Source organism: Alexandromys fortis, unplaced genomic scaffold (genome assembly GCF_014885135.2).
Source record: "Alexandromys fortis isolate MF-2015 unplaced genomic scaffold, M_Fortis_MF-2015_v1.1 scaffold_13, whole genome shotgun sequence".
NCBI lineage: Eukaryota > Metazoa > Chordata > Mammalia > Rodentia > Cricetidae > Alexandromys > Alexandromys fortis.
The window spans coordinates 1,048,993-1,074,767 of NW_026067908.1; the positions used below are offsets into that span (position 1 = coordinate 1,048,993).

The 25,775-nt window shown below is 36.9% G+C and overlaps 1 protein-coding gene across 1 annotated transcript; it reads right to left on the reverse strand.

The window, feature by feature from the left end:
- Positions 1 to 525: 525 nt before the first annotated feature.
- LOC126498084 (selection and upkeep of intraepithelial T-cells protein 7-like) lies at positions 526 to 22,153 on the reverse strand. Its single transcript, XM_050136437.1, has 7 exons — positions 22,066 to 22,153; positions 19,465 to 19,815; positions 18,846 to 19,127; positions 17,881 to 17,901; positions 15,100 to 15,225; positions 12,494 to 12,619; positions 526 to 695 (listed from the first exon to the last, which is right to left on the reverse strand). The coding sequence occupies exons 1-7, from the start codon at positions 22,151 to 22,153 to the stop codon at positions 526 to 528; spliced, it is 1,164 nt and encodes a 387-aa protein (XP_049992394.1).
- Between the last annotated feature and the right edge of the window lie 3,622 nt (positions 22,154 to 25,775).

Here is a 25,775-nt window from a genome sequence, read left to right on the forward strand (position 1 = left end):
AACATCTTGCTACCAGTTGCTAAAAAAAAATGAAAGTAATCAAAAATGTCTTTCAAAGCCGGGCGGTGGTGGCGCACGCCTTTAATCCCAGCACTTGGGAGGCAGAGGCAGGTGGATCTCTGGGAGTTCGAGGCCAGCCGGGTCTACAAGAGCTAGTTCCGGGACGGGCACCAAAGCTACAGAGAAACCCTGTCTCGAAAAACCAAAAAAAAAAAAAAAATGTCTTTCAATAGGTGAGTAAAGAAACCAACTCTGGTACATTCATACAATAAAATAATATTAATTAATAATATTACTGATTAAATAGTGACAAAGATGTCAGGGGAATAACCAACGAATTTTGATTGGATTTAAGGCCTACTCCATGAGACAGCATTCATATCTAACACTCCTAAAGAGGATAACAATCTGAGATCAGTAAGTCAAGAACCTAGGGAAAGATCTAACACTACTAGTCTGCTAAAGGAACATAGTAGTAAAATGACTATAGTAGCACACTGCTATACTCATAGAGCACTGAGCTGCTCAACCCAGAAGTGCCTTTGTACAGTAGATGGGAATCAATGCAGAGACCCACTGCTGGGCAATATGCAGAGAGTGAGAGTCTTTGGGATTCTCAATGCTAAATGAAATAGATTTATCAAACCCCTCTCCCATAAGCTTCAGGGATCTATGTAGATGAGGAATCAGAAAGACTGTAAGAGAAAAAAATGATGGATGACTTCAAGGAAATTATGTCTTTCAGACACAACAGGACTGATTCATTTATCAACTTGCAGAGACTGTGGGAGCACACACAAAATCTGCATAGGTTTAAGCCAGACGGGATCCCAGCACTGAGATTGGGAAGTGGCATCTCACCCCTAATAATAAGAGCTATCTGCAATTGATTCCACTGGCGAAGGGAAACTCAATTTTCTCAAACAGAATCTCACTGGATATAGATTTGGGCAAGCCCCAAGCCCAAGAATAGTTGACCAACCCAAAACTAACTCAATGGTATTTTGGAGGACTTTGCATTTTGTTTTCCTATTAACACATTTTTCTTTTTTACTTTTTAGGTCTTTTACTTGTTTGTTTTGATTTTTCTGGTGTGTGTTTCTTTTCTTGTTTTGCTTTTGTTTCTTGTTTTATTCTATTTTGTTCTTGCTAGAGAGAGAGTAAGAGTGGGAGAGAGAAGACAAAAGAGAAAACGGGAGAAAGAGAGGGTGAGATAGAAAGAGGGAGTCACACAGAGAGAAGGAGGGTTTCAAAAAACAACTTTTAAATAGGAATGATGTTGTAGGAGACCGCTTGTTTATTCATAGCTGCCCAATCTCCCAAAATAATCACACAGAATCCATATTATTTGTAACGCTGTTTGGCCAATAGCTTAAGCATATCCCTAGCTAACTCTTATATCCTAAACTAACCCATCTCCATTAATCTGTGTATTGCCACATGGCTGTGGCTTACCAGATAAAGTTCTGTCTTGAACATTTTTCTCCAGCAGGGCTGCCTGTTGACTGTTTACTCTGCCTTCATTTGCCCAACGTTCAGTTTGGCTTTCCCCGCCTAGCTCTGTTCTGCCCTGCACAGGCCCAAGGCAGTTTCTATATTAGCCAATGGTATTCACAGCATACAGAGGGGAATCCCACATCAAAATGAATAACATGAATGAAGCTTAAAGTAATGTTTGTAAGTGAAAAAGTCAGTTTAAAGTGGACATACCTTGTAGGTTACTAGTTATGTTATATTGAAGAAGCAAAGGCACAGATGTAGCACAAAGAGCTGTAATCTTTTGTTCTTGGGAAGGGAAAAAAAAAGAGATGAATGCTCATAGCTTATGGAAGTTTTGGTATGTTGAAATTTTTTCTTCATGATACTGTAATGGTAGATATATGACATTATAAATTATGAATCTATACAATAAATATCAAGAGTTTTGTGTCTAATCATGGACAAAGACAAAAATCACAAGACAATAGTAGCACACAAAACTCTCCTGTTTGAGAAGCACTTTAGCAGTTTCACAGGAGAGTTCTCTCAAATATGAGGCACTAGAACTGTCATCCAGAAGGACAAAAGGACCAAGGAAATCCCGTAGTTAAGAGAGAAGGCGCACGTGCACATGCATGTGTGTGTGTGTGTGTGTGTGTGTGTGTGTGTGTAAGAGAGGGGGATCTCCATAGCACAGGAGAAATTCTATGGGCAGAGAACTCTGAGCATCATCAGAAGTCTCAGTGTTTTTGTTTGTTTTCACAATGACAGAGTTCGTCTTGTCTTCATTTAGCATGTGTTAGAAGCAACCTCCACAGTATGCAAAGTATTATGGCGCCGAATAAATAAAAAAACAAATTATTTGTAACATATTGAAAATAATCAGCTACGCAAAAGTATGAATTTGACATAATGGATTTTGCATTAATGGGTCTCAGTTTTAAGAGAAGCAATGTAAGGTTAATATGCAAAAGCTATCTATCTTACCAATACAACAAAGTGTTAAGACTCAGGATGGAACATGAGTGAACAATAATATGAATTTGAATTTTAATTAGTTATAACCTATCCACAGTTACTTAGGTTTAGTGAACAAACCATACCAAGTCAAGATATTAAATATTAAGGTAAAACTTGTCTTATAGAAAAGTACAGTTACTTGTTTATTCTATTTATTCAATACACAGATTTTCAATAACAAGAAAGTGCTCAAGAAAATAAAGTTAAATAAATAAATAAATAAATAAGAAAGAAAATAAAGTTTATTAAAATTTTAAAAAGTATTATTTTTATGTTGTGTGCATAAATATTTTGCTTGTATATGTATGCTATGTGTATGCTTGGTGCCCGTAGAGGCCAGATGAGAGCATCAGATCTTATGGAAAGTGAAGTCACAGATGATTTTGAGTTATTGTGTGGGTGCTGGAAATAGAAACAGGTCCTCTGGAAGAGCAACAGCTGCTCTAAGAGATGAAACATCTTTCTAGCCCCAAGTTTATTAAAATTTAAAAGTCATCATCCTTCATAATAGCTAGATGCTAAGTCCTTATTTTTAGAGACATAAAACATCTTTACTGAAGACCAAAGCAAAATCAAACTGGAACTGACCTCGAAGCTTTCTCCAAGCTGGATAGCTTTCATGGTGATGGAATTTCTATGAAAGTTATTGGGGAGAAAAGTCATCAATGGACTTGCCCAGCAGTGGACTCTGCATGTCTCAATACTGAGTCAAGCAAGATGCACCTACTTATGCAATAGTGACAGGACTGTCTATGGGGAAAACCATCATTTCCTTATTGTATTTGAAGTCTGTGCTACAGGAGAGAATACTATGCTTGGTAATATAAACCTGGTCAAAACTCTGTGGCTGGGGAGGTCATAGATCAGTGGCAAATTACTACCATTGTTTTGTTATATGGAGTTGTGTAAACTGCTACATATTTTTACATTTATTATCATAGATTAATGTTGCTTTCTGTCTTCATCAGAGAAGCATCTTTTTGCAGTGGACAACAATCAATTAAGAGGATTATAACTTGTCAACTGCTGAGAATAAGTAACCGTTTTTGTCTAAACCCCAAATAAAGCATTTTTTAACCAGTGTTGTTAAGGGCTCAGGTACATATTAGAATGGTATATTAGAAAAAAATAGATGTAAGAGCTGAAGCATGGGGAGGAGTGTTGTAAAATGCTGTATCCTGCACACAACCTGTCTGTTGGACTCATGAATTAAGCAGCTATAATTAACAGTAGATGAACTACATAGAATTAAGGCAGTCAACATTCCAATTCGTGAAGCCCCACCAATAAACTGTGAAACTTATTAGCAAATGATAACTTTTGGAGGAGGGGCAACATTTTTCTTGCAAGTTGACTGCTAGCAGGTTGCCCAGGTTCCAGTGGGTGGATAGTCTCACACCCATGTGCATGCAAATGGTACTAATCCGCCTTAGAAAAAGAAGGTAATAAATGGTAGATGTGAAAGTATTGGGGTGGCTTGAAGGGAGTGAGGGAAAGATTTGGCTTGGATATGGTTAGCATTCACTCTGGGTGTATATAAAAATTTTAAAAAGTCAATTAGAAGAAAATTAAGGGCATATTATAAATATGTGGAAGGGATTTATAATTCACAGAATAAAATAAAAATGAATGCAAATGAATTCTATATACCTCCAAAATATACTTAATAAACTTTAAATTATTACCTTGTAATAAAATTGTAGACAAGATATAATAGGGCTCAAACATAATTCTTAATATCAAAGACTTCTCTAAAAGCCTAACTGATTGCCCAGCAGACATAATTATAAGATCCTATGGCTAAAGACATCCACACAATGGTTGCAAGAAATAAGTCGAAATGGAACTGGGCTAGAAGCTTCTTTCATGCTATCTAGTTCTCAAAATGACAGAAGATTCTGTCTGGGGAGAAAAGGCATCAAGGTCTAATTTATCTGTGAATTAAAATATCAACACACCATACAAGATGTGCCCACTGCTGTAATAGTGGCATGGCCATTAAGGGCAACAGACTAATCGCCAGAATTCAAGGCTTGCCCCCCAGAAGTGACTTCAAGCAAGTCATTATAAATATTGTCAAACAGTTATTGGGAAGGTCGGGTGTCCTCTGGGGTAGTTTATCACTGCTGTTTAGCTAAATTGATGACGTGGTGCCAAACTGTTTATTCCTTAGAGAAATGCACTAATCAGTGTATCTAAACTACCTACAAAGACTTAACTACTACCTTAAAGAAAGTGTAGGAGAAAAAATAGAAAGAGTGTAAGAACTAGAAGACAATGTGAAGAGAGGTAAAATGTTACTGTCTGAATACAAGCTAGCCAGTGTGATCATACATAGTAACTGAGTTAGCCTGTCCTGGGCCTATACCAGACTACACCTGTCAACTGTTGCTCCACCTTTGCTGAGCTGTAGTTTATTGAAAGATTTTGGGAGAGGAAAGATTATCTTCATATGTATACCCATGGATGAGCTCATCAAACTCCAGGGGATATTATTCCCATTCTGTGGAGACCCCAAAACCACCAAGGATACCGACTCACTGAAATGTAAAAGCAAGGTTTATTGCGTGTTTTTACAAGCTGGCAGGGGCCTAGTCAGCACAACCCAAGAGGAGGTACCCCGCCCTTCCGGAGGGCATTATTTAAAGGCAAGACCCAGAAAAGTTACATTAGCAGGGAGTGTGCTGGCAGGTGATCCTATCTATAATGGTTGGAACGTTAGGAATTTCCTTTGAATGGTATTCTCCTGGGTGGTGCCTGGGTTGTCTCAGTTTGTGATCTTTCTTGTAACCAGGTATTGCCTTAGAGAAAACTACCGAGACTCAGGCCTCTATTGAGCTCATCATGGTTGGTTCTACAGAAATAGATCACACAGATGGCCCTCATTACACTCAGTAGGCCACAAATCATCAACAACAAAAATCAACATGGAAAAGAAACCTAGAGGAAAGAGGGAAAACTGACCAGGGTAGGAAGGAAGAGAAGGAGGGATTAGTTAATCATAATGTAGTACAGACATATATATAATTACCAGAGAACAAATTTAATGAATAAAAAAGTAAGGAAGAAATATCTACCAATGAAAAGAAAATAAGGATTTAGGGCATCATTAACTCTTCAGGGAAAAAAATAACTTTTAAAAAAAGATATTCAACTTTATTCATCAAAATAAAGACAAAATGTAACAATTGTTAGATTTTACGTTTTATCTGAAAGTTTAAGAATATGTAAAAATTCTTTTGTCACAGCCACCTTAGGAACTCTCTGGAAACAATCAGGTAGGAGATCTTCACTCTTTCTTCTTTCCACCAATTCCATCCCCCAGGCTCACCCTCAGCTTTGAAGCAAACCACCTGCTGTGGCCTCCCCTACTTTTTTCTCCCCATTTCCAGTGGATCATGCAGAACTTCTCCTCCAGCCTACCTCCACCACACCATCCTTTTGCTCCTCTGCCAACTTCCAAGGTCACCCCTGCAAACATACTGGGGATGATGGTGAGCAAATAATGTAGACAATATTTACTTTCTCACAAGTCTTCCAGTTCCAGTCTCCCAGCCTTATCATCAGCTCTGTAGCAGACCACATGTTACAGAAGGAGGAGATGCAGATCCTGGGCAACACACTCAACTTTCCTCCATACACCTGACATTTTCAGCCTTGCCTTCTACTTCCATTTATTAATGTCAGCTCCCAATACCTAGAACTACTTTCTACCCAGGACCCTTAATTACTGCACCTTAATTACTAGAAGGATTTCAAAAGCTTTCCCAACACCAAACTTACAGCCACCATACTGTCCTAAGAACCAGAGAGGGCAATGGAAACCAAGGAATGGGACACCACCACCACCATCAACAACAACAAATAAATGTCAGCATCTAGAAATTAAAGCCATTCTAGACACCAATAACAGCCAAGACAAACATGTCTCCAATGACCCTACTACTTAGGTCCTGAAAAATGAAACATAGCTGCAGCACATGACAAGGACTTCAAAATAGCTGTTATGAATATGTTCAAGCTCTTGAAAGGGAAAGTGAAAAAAAATCTATTAATGAAAACACAAACAGTGGCAGGAAATGAAGAAAACTTTTCTAGACATGAAAGTAGAAATAGAATAAGTAAACACCTAAACTGAAGAAAAATTAGAAGTGAAAAATTTAGGAACTCAAACAAGAACCTCAGAGGCAAAAGAGAGCTAAGAGAACACAAGAGAGAGAAGAAAGAATCTTGGGCATTGAAGACAAGATAGAAGAAATGGATGCCTTGGCCATAGAAATTTTGAATCTAATAAAATTCAGAAACAAGACATCAAAGAAATTTGGGACACTATAAAAAACAAATCTATGAATAATAGTAATAAAAAAGGAGAATAAACATAGGTCAAAGGCACAGAAAACATTTTTTAACAAAATCATAGAGGAAAATTTCTTTAACTAAGAGTTATATATCAAGGTACAAGAAGCATATAGAACACCAAATAAGTCAGACTAGAAAAGAAATTCACCACAGCATACTATACACTAAAAGCACAAAATGTACATACCAAAAATACAAATAGGAAGAAAAGAAGTTATAGTTCTTTTTGCAGATATTATAATGGTATATATAAGTGAATCTAAATATACAATCAGGCAACACTTAAAGCTGATAAACACTTTCAGTAAAGTATTAAATTAAAAAAATAGCAGCCTTCCTATAATCAAATAATAAATGTAATGAGAAAGAAATCAGGGAAGCAACATGTTTCATGGTAGTCTCAAATAATATAAAATGTCTTATGGTAACTCTAGCCAAGTAAATGAAAGTAAGATAAAACTTTAAGACATTGAAGAAAGACATAGAAGATATCAGAAGATGGAAAGATCTCCCATGCTTATGAATCAATAGAACTAACACAGTAAAAATGTCCATTTTGACAAAAGCAACCTATTAAATAAAATTCCAAATCTCACAAAATTTCAAAATATTTCTGCATGGATCTTGAAAGGACAATTTTCAGCTATGAGAACTAAGAGAACATAAGAGATAGAAGAGAGAATCTTAGGCATTGAAGGCAAGATAGAAGAAATGGATGCCTTGGTCATAGAAATTTTGAATATAATAAAATTCAGGAACAAGACATCAAAGAAATTTTGGACACTATGAATAAACAAATCTATGAATAATAGTAACAGAAAAGGAGACTAAACATAGGTCCAGGATAGCTAAAACACTCTTGACTAATAAAAGAACTGCTGGAGGCATCACCACTCTCCATCTCAAATTGTACTAAACAGGTACAAGAATAAATACGTCATGGTATTTGAACAAAACAGACACATTTATCATTGAAATCATATTGAAATTCCAAACATAGGTAGTCCACACATGTACAGACACCTACTTTTTGATAAAGGTCATAAATACACACTGGAAAAAAAACCTTTAAAGGATAACTGGCTAAACTGGACAGCTGCATGTAGAGGAATGTAAACAAACCCATACTTATCACTCAGCACAAAACTTAACTTCAAATGAACCAAGGACCTCAACGTAAGTCCAGAAAAGCTGAAGCTGATAGAAGAGAAAGTGAGGAATAGTCTTGAACTCAATAGAACAGGAGAAAACTTTCAGAACAGAACTCCTTTGGCATAAGGACTAAGAACAGCCATTAGTAAATGGAACTTTTTGAAACTGATAAGCTTCTGCATAGCAAAGAATATAATCACTTGAACAAAGGTTTTATCAACTATACATTTGATAGATGGCTAATATCTATCTATCTATCTATCTATATCTATCTATCTATCTATCTATCTATCTATCTATCTATCTATCTATCTATCTATCTATCTATCTATAAATTAAAAATCTAGATGTCAACGAAGCAAATAGCCCAACCCTAAATGAAGCACAGATCAAAACAAATATTTTTCAAAGAGGAAACTCAAATAACTGTGAAACACTTCAAGAGATGATCAATAGCCTTAGCCATCAGGGAAATGTAAATCAACACTACTTTTGGATTTTATCTTATACCCTTCAACTACATTTGTCAGTAAAGAAATGAGCCGGGTGATGGTGGTGCACGCCTTTAATCCCAGCACTTGGGAGGCAGAGGCAGGCGGATCTCTGTGAGTTCGAGACCAGCCTGGTCTACAAGAGCTAGTTCCAGGACAGGCTCCAAAACCACAGAGAAATCCTGTCTCAAAAANAAAGAAAAAGAAAGAAAGAAAAGAAATGAATGACAGCTCATCCTAGCAAGGATGTGAAGTAAGAGGCACAAACAATCATTGCTAGTGGGAGGTCAAAAATAAATAGGCTTAGAAACTTCATGACAATTAATAAAATGCCCAGTACCAGGAATGAGTAACTCTTTCTTGAGTTGTTGGACAATGGAATTCAACATGCTCAAAACATTTCAGGCTATTGTGAACCCTATAAGATACAATAAGAAGAGAACCAACAGAATATGTGTATATTGTAAAATGCAATTTATTGATTTGGTTCATGCAATAGGATTTAGAGAGGCATAGAATCCATTAATTTTCCAATCCATGAATCTGGATGCCTTTGCAGTCCCAACACAGAGTGGGAGTTCTGGAAGTTCCATGGAAAGTTACTGATGCTCGGTCCACATTTGAAGGACAAGGAGGATGGAAGCAGCAGCCGTAGACACACTTGCTCAATAAGAAGTAAGGTCAGGCAGATGACAGTACTCATTTTCAGACTTCAAAAGAAACACCCACTTTGAGGGTAAATCACCCCCTTTCCTCACCTCTCTTTATTTCCCCTGTAAATGTATAGAAAGCTTGTTATTTCTGAGCCTCGGGACAGGAGGCAGTACATCATGGAAAGAGTAAATGGCAGAGTAAAACCACCCATACAATGATTAGAAAACAAAATAAAGAAATAAGATGAAGCTAATTTCCCATTATCTTTCTGAGTGTTTGCTCACAATTACCCAGAGACCACCTGTTAGTCTTCACTTCTTCAAGATTTCACTGTCCTTCAATAATACCACCCTGGAGACCAAGATTTTACCACTTGGACTTTTGAAGGGCACTTAAAATGTAAATAATAACACTGGGTATTTTTTTTTACATCTGTCTTGCTGTAGAAGCTTATCTCATCCTTTTTTTTCTTAGAATGAATTCACTGAAGAATATAGAGCAGGAGTCTGAATTTTGTTGACTACATTTCTGTTGTTTGTTTCTTGTTTTTCTTTTCTCTTTCCTGTAAATAAGGCTAGAACACAGGATAAATCATGATCTTTCAAGTTCTTTTATCAGAAGCTATAATAGGTAAATGAATATAATAGGTCGATTAGCTATCTTATCTCCATTAACAGCATAATCTTTGTTTTTGTGATAGTACCAGATATTGATGTTCATTGGCTAAGCCATGAATATAGAGTTTTCTGCTGATATCCATGGACTATTAGTTTCAGGACCATGTTGCTACAATTCCTTCATAGGGAGGGACACAAACTCCATCTACCCATTTCCCTATGGTCCGAAAGTAGACTAAGACATGTGTACTGGTTGGTTTTCCAGGCAACTTGACACAAGTTAGAATCATTACAGGAAGGAATGTCAGCTGAGGAAATGCATTCTTGAGATCCAGATGTATTTTCTCATTTTATGATCATTGTGGGAGAACCCAGGCCATGAGTGGTGCCATCCCTGGGCCATTGGTCCTGGGTTCTATAAGAAGGTGGGCTGAGCAAGCAATGTGAAGAAAGTCAGTAAGCAGGTCCCCTCCGTGGCCTCTGCATCAGCTCCTGCCTCCAAGATCCTACCATGCTTGAACTCCTGACCTAATTTCCTTCAGTGACTAACAATGCTAAAGTATAAGCCTAATATACCTTTTCCTCCACAGCTTGCTTTTTGTCATAGTGTTTCATCACAGCAATAGAAACCCTAATTAAGGCAAATTGGTACTAGGAGTGTGGTATTGCTGTGCCAACTCTGAGTGTGTTTTGGGGAAGTACTTTGGATCTTGAACTAGAAGAACCCTTAAATGTTAAGCGCTCAGAGGGGTGTTATGCGGAACTTGAAAGAATGAAGGAAGCAGTGCAGAAGATGGAGGCCTGGCTTTTGAAAATTCAGAGGTAATATCAAAGACTCTACCAGGGCCATTGGTTATTTTGAATTAAGATCCCGTGGTTCTAGTTAGCTGGGGTTGAATAATAAGCTGTGATTAACACAATAACAGAAATACTAAAGCAAAATATTGCTTTGCTGAAATATTTGATGCTGGTCAGCTAGAGCTAAAAATTAGAAAAGCCCGTGTATAGGGGCAATCGGGAGGTATTTGCGGAGGAAAAACTGTAGTGTTGACTCTGAGTGTTACATTTGCTCCCATCATGACACCAGTCTAGGAGTACAGAAGGCTACCATTAGGGATCATTTCATTCACTTTCTTTTGCCAGTCATTTTTGGTTTTATCCTAGGTCTCTGGTCTATCCTGCCCCTGGTTTTGGGGATTCAGGCAGTGCTAGGTATGTGTTTCCTCTTGTGAACTGGGTCCCTGGTTAGAACACTCATTGGTTACTCACTCCTGCAAATTCTGTGCCACCCACAATTCCCCAGCACATCTTGCAGGCAGGACAGATTGTAGGTGAAAGGCTTTGGGACAGGGCTGGTGTTCCAATCAAGTAAAATATTTTTAAAAATTAAAATATTTTGATCTACAGTTGATGTAATCTGGGGAGTTACAATATGTAGATTCAGAGACCCAGCTGTGATTACACACCCTATCATTTAAATACTCATTAATTTGTAACTACACTATAATTTTTACATTAATATTTCAATAATTTAGTTTTGTATGTTTTGTATATGTTCATATTTTTAATATTTCCTTATTCTCACTTGAGGGAAAGAAAAAGTACTCAAAATATTTCATAGATTCAATTGATTTAGTGTATTTTAAAATCTTTGAATTTCTTTTACTCTAATGAGAAACTATTTGGGATGAGTCAACTAATGTGTTCAAAACTTATGTGCTCAAGATTTTATACACTGATATTTTAAAATATTTAATTGATATGCATTAGTCATTCAATATTAATTTAGAGATATTCTAGTGAGAAAATCAGTGAAATTAAATATGATATTATGAATTGTCAACTGAATAAAAGAAATATTGGGGAATTTTACATAAATGAAAACACACTGATTCTCATTACAACAGAAACATTTTGATGATAAAATCAGTGTTATCTCTAACTTACTAACTATTGCCTTAAATTCTCTGACAGAACAAAAATGGAAAACAATGAACTTTCTTAACCTATATTGCAAAGCAGTTAAGAATATCCAAGGAGGATTAAAATGTAATAATTTTCAATTCATGAAATATATGGATGGGGCAAAATGATCTGTGTAGAAAATAATGTCACCAACATATCTTTGGAGAGGCAACCTCTGTATTTTTGGGAGGTTCTAATAATGTCAACAAACAAATCGGTTCATTCATTAAAGCATGGGGTAATAAAATCTCAGCAAAACAGGATTCTGCCTACTATTAGTAAGAGAACCAAAGAAGCCAGCTACTTTAAAATTGTCTTCAAACTTATGTCATTATTCTATGTGTGTGTATTTCACTTCATACATGCCAGTGCACTACATGGCACTATGGAGGTCAGAAGGCATCGGATCTCCTGGAACTGGCATGACAGACAGTTGTCAGCTACCATGTGAATGCTGCGAATCAAACCCAGGTCCTCTAGACAGCAACCAGTTATCTTAACCACTAAGAAATCTTTCCAGTCCATACCCTTTATTTTTTATTGCACACTTGAAGAAAAAGCTCAAGCAGGAGAAAGCTACAACTTGACTTCAAAATGCTAACATATAACATAACAAAAGCTGAGTCTAGGTATTAACCTCTCTTTTCTCTTGAGAAACTGAGTAAACCTTAGCAAATAATAAATTATAAAGCAAGACATTCAAGAGATGAGAAGTCTGTGTTTATCTTAACATAATGACTTTTCTTGTTTACTTACTTTTTATGTGTTTCCATAATAATGCTATGGTTGTAATGCTGAAAGTTCCCACCAGAAAAGCTACCACAAATGCCATATCTGCCATCCAACTATTGTACAAAGAAAATAAGGGATCTGAAATAGAAACTAAAAACGTTTAAAAAAAATAGAAAATTAATGAGGCTGTGTATATTAGACCAAGACAAGTTAAACAATATCATTTAATATTATTTTACAGCTTCTTAGGATTCTTCAGAGATGAATGTGGTGATAGATGCTTATAATCAGCACTGAGAAGGCTGAGGCAGGAGGATTGAATTGAGCTTCTGTTACATAAGAAATCCAGGATCAAAATAGAAAAGGAAGGAAGGAAGGAAGGCAGGAAAGAAGGAAGGGAGGGAAGAAGGAGGAGGATGAAAAGAAAAATAATTTAATCTGTAGAAACATTGTTTTGCTATTTACAATGGACTGATTGAATAAATTCTTACAACTATTTAAATTAGGTATCTTATATCCTTTCTTAACTATTTGCAATTGCTGACTTTGATTTGATGCTATGTTGTATGAAAATTTAGGGAAACCTCAGAGTGGGTTGAATGAATTTTGTGTTTAAGAGACAGATAAATATTTGGAGGCCATAATGTAGCAAACAGAATTGCTCTCCAAAATATCTACACATACTCCCTCAACATTTGAGATATATTATATGGAAAAGGGAGTCTTCTGATGTAACTAAAGTTATAAATCCTAAAATAAGAAGACTATTTGTGATTATTTGGGTGGGCCCAATCTAATTATATAAATTCTTAAATGCAGAGACTTTTACTAGCTAGATTTAGAAAGAAGACTCTACATACGTAATGATGTAAGATGGAAAGATGCCTGGTCCATCATTGTTTGCCAAGTCTTACTGGAAGCATATTTAATTCAATTCAGTCTCCAGATGACAACTAGCAAGAAAATGGGGATCCATAACCAAAGTTTCAAGAAACTATCCAACAATATAAACAAATTTGGGCATGTACAAATGAAGCTCTGATTAGGGTAGAACCATCCATGACTGACCAACAAAAAGTCAACGAAATGATTCCTAATGATATTCTGCTATATTCATAGATGGGTGCCTAGTGCAATCATCATCAGCGAGGTTTCCTGCAGAAGCTGATGCGAGCAGAGACAGAGACACACAGTAAAACATTAGGTGAAGCTTAGAGGAGCCTGCAGAAGAAGGTGGAGGAAGAATTGTAGGAGCTAAAGGTTTGATGGCACAAGAAAAACAAATAAGCAAGATTCATTCCTAGGGTCTCACAGAGACTGAAGCAGCAATCTCAGAGCTTGCATGGGTCTGTGCTAGGCCATTTACACACATGCTGTGATAGTTTAGCTTGGGGTTTTTATGGATCTTTTAACAATGGGAGTGGGTGTGTCTCAGACTCTTGCCTGCTCATGGGTTTCTCACCCAATGTTAGTGATATGGGAAATGATACCATGATCAGTTGCTTATAAAGGTGTCCATGCACCAACTCATGATCCTGCTCAATTTATTATTCTGTCCACAATAGCTGACTACAGTAGTCATTAAGGCTGACAACCCTCTTATAATCAGGAGGAACTGGATTTTTATGGCTCTTGAAATGGCTGAGATGATCTGTATTGTGTCTCTGTTCCTGACATTTTCTCCTGCAGAATCTTCAGAAGTTATAATAAGCAGTTACTTGAACAAAGATGTTCAGAGTAATTTTGTCTTAGTTGCTTTATTTTTCTGGGTACTTGATTGCCAATATAAATGTAAATTGTTTGCTTTTGGTGATAAAAGCATAGGAAAATTTATTTCCTGGATTCATAAATTCTAAGGAAGAACTTTGGACAGGAATCATAGAAGTGTATAGGTCTAAGCATTCTATGATCCGAGGCCTCTCTAGCAAGTGGTAGGAAAAAGAGAAAATGATGAGAGACCCTCTGGGGACCACGGTGACTACGAAGTCCTTTTTTGTGGTTTGGAAGAAATGTGCATATTAGTACATAGTCTCATTTTGCGCTGATTGCTGTTAACAATTCTCTATACATGTTTCCCTTAGAAGCCTTTAAGGAATAAAATATTGTCAAATGTAAAAACATATTTTAGTATTATTCTATTAATCATAAACTCCACTTATAAATAATGACCTTATTTCATACTTAATAGATCTACAGAATGATTTTAGTTTAAAAAGGCTCATGACATTTTATATTAATGAAATATTATTATTGGAATGAAATAGAAATTCATATATTTTCAATACAGACTCTGAGATAAAAACTGCTAGAATTTTTAAATCATAAGCCACATATGTATACTGATTATTAAATGGCAAGTAAACACGAGCTGATTCCACAATATTTTCTGAAGCTTTGTTTTTTTCTTCCTGTGTCAGGAGCAGAAGGATCTATTCGCTAACACAGCTGAAAGCACGGGAAGCTTTAGCTGTTGCCTCCCATATCGTTCTGTTAGAGTATGACCCTTTGTCATTACACCCAAACTACAGATGCTCCGAGAGATGATGTAAGTTTCACATAACTAAACAATCCCAAAGAGACTTACATCTTTGAAAACAAGAGGACCAGAAATATGCATTAATACTATTTACCTTTGTTCCGCAATTGCAGATACTTATAAACGATTGCTCCAGAGAAGGCTATAAAACACAGGAATTGTAAGATCATTGATGCTATGTCTAATTTATTCAACTCTTTTTTACATCCAGATTCATGTCCTAGAACAGAGAGAGTTAGAATTAGTAAAGGAGCTTAGCAGTGTCAGAGAGTCGCCCAAGCACACCCACATGAAAAGGTGAGGAGCATGATTCCAGTCATATTCCCTAAATAGAACGGAAGCAGCAGACTTCTTTTGTATCAGACCTTTCAGCTGGCTGTAAGATTACCAGAGATAACAGAAGTTTCCTTTTTTGACCATAACAACCTAACCTAACACAAAGTCAGTGACTATGGGGAGTGGAGACAGCTCAGCTCATAGGAGTCCTCATCAGATCCAGTCTTGGACAACAGCAGCTGTGAGAACAGCATTAGCTAACATGAGGGGATTTAATTGAATCCACAGGTTCTGAGAACTGAAGTGGTTGGTTCTTTCATCGGTGTCAGCAGAACGCTCTCACCTTTGAGCTACTAGGACCCTGCTCAGGGACCCACTTCCTACGCTGAACAGAGAGTACACAAGTGTTTCTTCAGAGATTATTAAATATGTATCCACAGGATAGTTAATCTTCATATCACCTTCCAGAAAAGGATGAATGAGCTTTTTGAAGTAACTAGGAATATATTTTAGAAAAGAACACAATTTTGACTTGACTTTTAGTATCTGGAATCAGAACTTCTGGGTGTGGGTATGTTTCCAGAATCACCACTGGACATAACATGTAGAAGTTATCTAAAAACAAAAGAGAATAAATTTCCCACTACCATCTTAGAATAGACAATTTAATGACTAAGTGGTCTCCACAGTCTGGAAGATGCACAAGAAGAAACTTGAAACCAAATTGTCGGGGGATATTTAATCACACAGTGTTCTCGAAGTCTGCATTTGCTTTAACTAAATAAAATAAACCTGGGGTCAGGAGGCTGAGTCAGCTTCTCGTTGACAGAAAGTAACCGTAGAGCCTCAGAGGGCATCTAGGAGTGACAGATACACTGAAGTAGCAGGGACGGATTTTGAATGGCAAAGATTTTTTATTTTGGTGGAGCAGAAGAACATGTATTTTGGGAGATGCCAGCACAGAGAGAAGGTTCGGTAGTTGCTACTTACCTCTCTGAGCTAGCATATTCTGTCTGTGTGTCTGCCTGCAGGCCAGAAGAGGGCACCAGACCCCATTACAGATGGTTGTGGGCCACCACGTGGTTGCTGGGAATTGAACTCAGGACCTTTGGAAGAGCAGGCAATGCTCTTAACCTCTGAGCCATCTCTCCAGCCCTGGTCTCAGATTTCTTAGTGACTTGTCTAATTGCTATTCTCTGCTACATTATTTACTCAGCCTCTGAATTCTTGTGTCTCCATATAGCAGCTTTACTCTGTTCTATAGTAAACAATAAATTTTGTTTTGTCATTGGAGTTAGAAAAGAGCTGTTCTTTTCCTTTAATTTTATATGTATAGGTGTTTTGCCTACCTGTATGTCTGTGCATTATTTGCATGCAAGATGCCCAAACTGGCTAGAAAATGGTATTTGATTTCCTGGAACTTGAGTTAAAGGCGGTTGTGAGCCACCATTTGGGTACTGGGACCTGAACCTAAGTCCTTGGAAGACCTGCCAGTGCTCGTAATTGCTGTGCTATCTCCCCAGTCCCAAAGGTTGTTTTTATAAATAAGTATTGTTCATTACAGAGTATAGTGCATACAATTAGTTTCTATAAAATGAGAGAGAATTTGGTTGTAAAGCAGTTATTGATGTGTATAAGTACTTACCTCTTTTCATATTAATTTATCCAAGACTAAGGCTTAAAAAGTAGAACATTAAAAATAATATGAGGGGTTGGAGAAATGGCTCAGAGGGCAAGCATTTGCTGTGAAATTATGAAGATCCGAGTTCCAACTTATCACCCACATTAAAAAAAAATAGCAAAGCTGGGTGTGCCTGCATATGCACCTATAAATCCAGTGCTATAGGTGGCGGAAAAGATGGATCTTTGGGCTTTCATGCTGTCAGCCTAGTTCTAGGTTCAGTGAGAGACCTTCTTCTAAAAGAATAAAATTGAAAGGGTTAGAGTAGAAAACCCAAAGTTCATCTCTGGTCTCTGAGAGCAGAAGCACAGGTCCAACACCTGAACACAAAGATGTTTATATACCATGTAAACACACACACACACCATATATACACACATACACCACATTCACACACATCATATGCACACACATACACACATATAACATACACACACACACACACACACACACACTGTCCCCACAAAACTGTATTCTGGAATTTGTGATCACATTAAATCTACCCTAGAATAAGGCTCACATACATCAATTACTCAGAAGCTTGAGGTGACAGAAGGTGACTTTACTGTGATGAAAATAACATTTCTTTTAAAAAAAAGAAGACCTCTTTTATTTTAGTGTTTCAATTAGTACTTCGTCTAGTGTTTCAGTGTGTTGTGTTTAAGGGATATTAAAATTAACTGTGGATCTGAAAAAGCACAGGAAATTATTCATAGTGATCTTTATCCCTAAAACTAAAACTGCTTTAGCATTCTCAGAGTTGAGAGATTAAAGTCCCACAGCTGTAAAGTAAGAAGTAAGCTGTGCATAAAAGCAGGCAATGAATATCATTTAATTTTAACTGAATTCTACTTGTTACTTAGGGATAAAGTTAGGTGGAAACTGCCTTAATGATTCTATCCTTTTTGGATCAGTTACCTGATTTCATGAAGCACAAAGCTAAAAAATAAAATGAAGATAAAAAAAATGGTATTGAAAGGAAAACGTAAATTAATTTCGTCATGTTATTCTCAAACAAGGCATCTGTGAAAAAAAAAAAGAAGAGAACATTTTTAAGATACACATATTAAAGAAGATACACACCAGACCAAAAAGCTGCTGTCAGGAGAGCAGGTTCACGTCCTGCAACTCTTCCTAACCTTATCTCCTCCCTTCCTATCTTCCTCCTGCTCCATCTCTCTCCATTCCTCCTTCTCTCTCTCTCTCCCTCTCTCCCTCCCACTCCATCTCTCTCATCCCACCCTTTCTCCATATCTTCTTCTCACCCCATCTCTTTTCTTTCCTCCCTCTATTCCTTCCTTCTCTCTCCCACTTCTCTCTCCCTTCTTCCTTCTTTTCTTCATTCCATTTCTTTCTCTTTGATTCCTCCTTCCAATCTCTCTCCATCCCTCTCTTACTTCCTTTTTTCCTACCTTTCCCAGTTTTTGTATCTGACTCAGAACTACACACTGATAGACCTGATTTTGAGGCAACTACAGAGAAAATCTATGTGACAATAATCAATGTGTCCTAATGACTTAGAATTTATAAAAACCCACAGAGTATGGTTATTTTTTCTAAGAAGAGAATATAGTTCAAAATGATCAATACCATTTTTATGTTACTGAGTTAGCATCTTGTTAAAATTACACATAAGTAGATAATTTATTGAGACAATGTCTCTAGAGTTCTAATATATGCTTAATTATAAATTTCCATTCTTTGACTTTCTTTCAATACACTACACTTAGCATTTTTCTTACCAAAACTAGCATCAATGATAAAGAGATACAATCAAAGGATGCTCTGCAAGGCAGTAAGTCCTTTAATGGAGATTTAATGGAGATTGGTTTATTCTGTGTACTTTCAAGTTGATAATTAACCTCTCATGTTTGAATACTTACATGGTAGGATGAGATTTGTTTGCTTCTCTTCACCCGTCAGAGGGTTTAGTACACAACATGTGATACTTTTCTGTGACTGATTTCTGAGAAGAAGAGTCATCTTGATGCGGAAAAATCTGTCTTCATCCTGGGAGTATGAGATGGAAGAGTATGGAACTACCTCCCCTTGACTGTCTCTCCACTCCATTCGGGGCTGTGGGAACCACCCCTCTGTAACGCAATCCACACTGGGTCCATCATAAGCAGAACTCTCAATATGGATTTGTGTCTTCAATCCAAATGCTGGTGGAAAGGACAAGAAGAAAAAAGCATAGTGATTATACTGAAACTGGACTGACAGGTTGGGAAAAAGAAGCCTCAATAATACGTTCTGCAGTCTAATAACACAAGTTAATTGACTTCCATCCATTATTTTCAAATTGGGCTAATTTGCTACTATGCGATGTCTATTTTCTGCATAGTGTATTTTTGAGATAGATGTGTGACTTTTACTCATTACTTGGCTATTTTAAAGACTTTAAATATGAAGAAGCCTTAACAAACCACCAAGACTATTTCCATGTATTTCAGTTTATTGGGCACAAGGACAGTGGTATACTATATTCCACAAACAACTTACCTGCCACACTGAGGTACATTCTGACCACATCACCGAAACCACTATCATTAAATAAACATCGGTAAGGTCCTTCATCAGAAATTCTAATATTATGAATTCTGAGCGCCACTCTGCCCTTCCCAATGGCCTCTTTGACAAACTCTGTACGATTCGCATATTCAGGGGCAGCTTCTCCATTTACCCCGTGGTGGCCACCTCTGTACTGATAAACAAGTTTGTAATTGTCACTCCTGAGCCAGCGCACCTCCATAGACTCCACACTGCGTGGTGGGTACACCTGGCAGCTGAGCTCAGCCTGGCCTCCTACCCTAGCCACCAAATGTCCAGTGGGAGTGGTCACCATCAGATTCTCTGTGGAGAAAAATTGAAAATCAAAGTCAATCTGAAATTAACAAGATTTTGTTGCCATACACTTCTTAGAAGAACATATCAAATCCTGCCCACAAGACTCAGCTGATCTAAATATTCAACTCTGATTACATTGCTTTTTATCCTTCAATATTTTTGAACACTAATGCTAGCTCATTCTTTAAAATAGATTCTAATTAAGTAGGAATCCCCAGTGATCTGTCTCACTACTTAAGAATTGTATGGAAGAAACTGTGTCTGGTATAACTGTGTTGGAATTCTAAAACCTACACAAGGCTGATTGTCAGTTTCCGTGATAGTATATATTGACAAAATACCTAAGAAAATAATTTTAATGAGAAAATATTGCTTTGATTCCTGGTAGCAGAGGCTTCACTTCATGGTAGGTTTTTTTCCCACTGTTTCTCAGCCCCACTGAGACAGAATGTCGACCTGAGAATCTGAAGCACAGTTTCTTGTTGCCAAGAAGCACTGAGAGTCGAAGGGACAAGGATAAAGTCCTTCCAGAATCGTCTCCCACTCATGTAGTTCCTCCAACTACACACCACTTCCTACCTCACTCTCCTCCAAGAACACCATAGTATCATGAATCCAGCAAAACACCCATACAATGTTGAAAACAGAGCAGCTAAAGTCTCATCAATTTTCAATTATTGAATCTCACTGTTTAACAGCCTATGTGGATCATTTGAGGAAAAACTTCAAAACCAATTTGTAATTACCTACAACTTCATTTGAAAGTTTGGATAATTGTTATTTGTAGTCGACAGTACCACCTAACCCCCACAGCCCTTAGTTTATTACTCAGAAGTTTTTCATGATCTCCAGGGCAGCCTTGGTAAGTTGTGAGAGTTAGGATAGGCAAAAACAACTCCATTTCTAACTATTGGAGAGCTGTGCTCTGATCATTGATTATTGCCTCTGATCACGTAGTGTAGGCAGAGGTGGTTAGTTACTTTTGTAGCTCTCCTAAAGTTAAAACCTTACCACTTCCTAACTGAAGTGGCATCCAGATTGTTTTCAAGCTTTTTGTCATTTTTACTTTATTTTGAAAGAGGGCATTCGTTTCAGAATTCTTAGATTTTTCTCTGCAATAATTTTAGTCTTTCTTCTGTTTACACATTTCTATGACTAATACTCAAGGTCAGATGTCCTTTGCCAAGTTTTGACCTTTCAGTCTACTCATGAACCCATAAAGGAGGAAATTCTTTATTTCTACAGTGGTGCTTTTTATATATAAGATTTCTTTTCATTACTTTCTAAGAATTTCTAGGTTTGCTTATAGTATCCTTTTGTTCTTCCTTATTATCTGTTTTTGCCATTAGATCCTTTACAATATTAATCATAATTGTATTACATTTCTAGCCTGACAATTCCAGACTCTCTGTGTGCTTTCACTTGCTCTGTCATTATGTACTATGGTTTTGATTCTCAGTGTGTCCTGGAAAGTTTTATTGGAAGACAGATATATACTAAGATCTATGTACCTAGATGGTATGTTTTAATGATGTAATACTAATGTGTGATGTGTGTTGGGGAGAGAGAGGAAATTTTCTACAGTTTCATGATTTGAATTCTGCCTATAAGTGAACCTGTGCCTTTGGGTTGTGACCCTTCCTGAAGCTTCTCAAGGTCTCTGTCTTCTAAGAAAGACAGGACAGAAAGAGGTGACTTGAGTTCAATATTACCCTTCCTTCTCCCAGGTCAGTTCAGTCAGGGCATAAAACTCAACAGGTAATTCTGTGGGAAAACAGTTCATCTTGAATGCAGAACTAATTAAGGTAAACCTATTTCAGAACGGTTACTTTTTCCATCACTCTCTTCTAACCACTAGAACCTGGTAGAAACCTGGGAAGTAAAAGGTGCCTACCAATGATGGGGTGTTTCTGGTTCAAATCATTCTACATTGAGGCTTTAGTAACTCAGTGATTCCAGCTCATATTTTTCTTGTTTACCACTGATTTCCTCAGATCTTTCTTCTCTTCTAAGACATTCCTGACCTGGTAGACTTGTGCTTCTTTCTGGCTCTCTACCTTAGGGACAGTTGGTAGACCCTGTAATCTCACTCCTTTTTTAATCTAAGAAGAGTTGTTGGTCCCTTTTTGACTATTTTACTTGATATTGCAAAGAAGTGATTTTGTTAATCTCTGTCAATGACAAACTGGACACTAAAAGTCTATCTTGCATCATTTTCATAATTGAAATGGATTAAAGAAAAGTAAGTATTCTTACGAGAAGTCGATGGTAATGCTATCACTTGCATTAGCAACGTGAAGCACATATGATATCCAGAAAAACAGGAGTCTGTGGGCTTCATCATATCTGAAAAGGTCAATAGAACAAGGAAGAAACAATGAGATATGAAGTATAGATTGTCTAAATACACTCAATTTATTCATAATTTTAAAAAGAGACAACCTTAAAGTTCCATAAGAATAAATTTCACAGTGTTGGAAAAAAGAGATTGTTATCACACATGTTTCTGATCAGAGGAGAATTCATTACCCCTCTAGTTTACACTCTGTGATTTCTTTAACCTTTTGATCAAATTTTCTAAGTGAGCACTACTCCCAGTAAATGTATTTAACAAACAGTGGAAGAAAAATACTTAAAGTAAATTAATGCATCTATGAAACAAAAACAGGCAGTCTAAAGGCATGCATGCATAATGTGAAGAAAAATCTAAGAAAAAATACTTGAAATCAAAGTGTAAGCAAACTAATGTCATTTGTTAACAATTATATATATTATTTCTAATCAGTGGAACAGCGTTGAAACCTGTTAATTAGCAAATTTTTTTTGAGACAGGGTTTCTCTTAGCTTTGGAGCTTGTCCTGGAACTAGCTCTTACAGACCAAGCTGGCCTTGAACCCACAGAGATCTTGCCTCTGCCACCCTAGTGCTGGGATTAAAGGTGTGCGCCACCACTGCCCAGCTAATTAGTAATATTTAATGGTAATTTGAACTTTAAATATGAAAATGTTTTGTGACTATGTTGTTGATAACTGAAAACAAAGACATAACCTTACAAAAGAAAAGATCTGGATGAATTGCATATTAATGACTTTTTCAAGCCTATGATAAAAAAAACGCATCAATCATACCCAGCCATGAACTCTGCATGATACAACAATGACTGGCCTGGAAAGACATGCCCATTTATAGAATAGTGGCGGGAACATTATGGGAGTAACTAACAACTTTCTGAATGGATTTAAGTATTCCATAAGATGATAATCATGTCTGGTACCATTTTTTTTTAAACCAAGAACCTAGAGAAGATTGGCCCTTGGCCATAGAAGAAAATCGACTATGATTATGTTGCTAAATGGGTCTTGGTGTCTCTTCACAGCAGGAGAACAATGACTAAGAGAGAAGTTGGTACCAGGAAGCAGGATATTGCTATGCCAGGCCTGACCACTGCTTATTGGTAGATTCTGAACTTTGGGATTTTGGATTAGGAAACCAGTTGAATGCTCTAAGCACTAAACATGACTCAATGAGCCAGACTAGTAGGAGCATGGAAGCTAGTGCTGAGGGAATTTGAATTGTGAGGCCCAACTCAAGAAGTTTCAAAGGGGAAGAATATTAGTAAGTAGCCTAGAGACAGGTTTTGTGGTATTTTGGCACAGAATGAGGCTGTCTTCTACCCTTGCCCAAAATATCTGCCTGAGTCTAAATTGAAGAGTGTTAGGTTAATGACATTATCAGAGATTTTAAGAGAGCCTGGTATTAACTGTTTAATATGGTTATTAGTGGCCACTCTTATTCAGAGCTATAATGAAAAGGAGCCTAAAGAAAACTACAAAATATATAGGTTGAGGAGAAAAGAAGCACCAGAAAGTTTATGCAACTAAGTCCGGTGCACAAAGAGATAAAAAGTTTAAAGAAAAGCCTTGTGCTAAATGGGATAAAGGTAGTGGTGATCTCAAGGCAAGACCCCACACAGCAAAGCTTCCAGCTTATGAAAAGGAATGAAAGGAAAACTTAAGACATGAAGGAAACTATCCAAAACAGAAAGCTGGTGAAGATTTGGAAGGGTAGAGAAAGAAAGGAATATGAGGAGGGAAACTAACATGAAAGGCCCTTTGAAATGCCACATGGTAGCTCACTACTGTAGAAGCTTTCTAAAACATATACATGTATAAAAAAGAATTTAAAATGTGTAGACAATACTCCCATCAGACATCTAATGCTATCACATAAAACTCACGGTGCTGAGAATGGGTTAAATATTGTTCAGTCATTGGTCAAAGGTATCCCATAGAGTCTGCCCCTAAACATCAGAGGCTATTAACAAGGTCATTGGTTATCTCCAACAATATAACAGTAAGGCCCTATTGCTGAGGACACCACTTACTTATGTCATCAAACATGTAGAAACTAAGCAGGTACACAACTAGAAACTCCACTCCTACTGATTAGCATTTGTGTTTCTAGAAGTTCCTATGAATGCTACTGAGAAAAATAATGATCAATATCACCTGGCTACATACTTTGTGACCTACAAGAGTTGCCAGCATGTAAAATATGCTAATACAATCGTGACACAAATGTTATGGGAGTAACTAACCACAAACTAACTGGATTGTGGGCCTGCTCTATGAGATGGAACCCATACCTGACACTGCCAAAGTGTCTAAGATTCCAAGACTTGACATGTCATGGATTTGGTAGAAATCCTAGTACTATTATTCTGCTGGATGACCATAGTAATAAAGTGACTTCTAATGATATACTACTGTACCTGCTGATCAATGCACCATTCAGCTCTCATCAAACAAGCTTCTCCTAGAAGCAAATTGTAATTGATAAGGAGACACACAACTGGACAATGTACAGAAAGTGAAATAATTTAGAGATATCACATCTTAGTTCATGAGCTGTGGTCAGCCATTAACTATTTTAAAAGAAAAGAAAAGAACTGTAGAGTAACATTTCCCACAAAGAAATGAATAACTCCTATAAACTAAATATTAATAAATAAGGTCAAGCAATAACTTAAAATAATACTGTATATTATGAACAGTGAAGTCCTCAAACGGGTTTAACATTTGAAAATCACTGAGTATGATTCACACTGATGCGAATTAGATTACCAACTAAACAGAAAGATAGCACTCAATGAATTCAGTGCTCAGTCATGGTGAAATCTCTCAGTAAGCTATAAACAAAAGAACAACCTTAACTTAATAAAGGCAATGCCACATTAAAACATATTCCCTAGACAGAAATTGGAGATATGTTATCCATGTGCAAAACTCCATGCATTATTACTGTAATGAAATATTTCATGAAAGTACTGGCCAGTATTAAAAGACACAAATAGTTGTGTAGCTTGGTTTTCTTATTGGAACTCCTAACAGTGGGAGCAAGGGCCATCTCTGACTCTGTTGCCTGCTTTTGCAACCGTTTCCTCCTACTTGGTTGCCTTATCTAGCCTTAATAGGAGAGGAGGTTCCTAGTCTCACTGAAGCTTGATATGCAATGGCTGGTTGATAACCATGGAAGGCCGGCCCTTTTGTGAAGAAAAATGGAGGAGGAGGGATGAATGAGGGTGAAGAGGGGAAACCAGTCAGGATGTAAAAACAATAAATAAATAAATAAAGATAAAGTTTTAAAAAAAGACACTGAGAATAAAAGCCGTCTTAATTGACATAATATGTGACTGTCAGTATTAATGATTAGACCCATGAAAAATCTCAATGTGTCAAGAAAACTTGTAAGTTACATGTTAATACTCAAATGTAAATTATATCCCTGTATATAAGCCATGATGATTTTAAATTTGAATTTAAAACAATGCAATTTATAATGGTACTAGAATTATATGATTGGGTGTAACTTTATCAAACTATATAGATATTTTATATGTTGAATGAAAATCAGCATAAAGGAGTATAGGCAAGTCTTGTTCCCAGGTGCTGTGACCTGCATGTCTC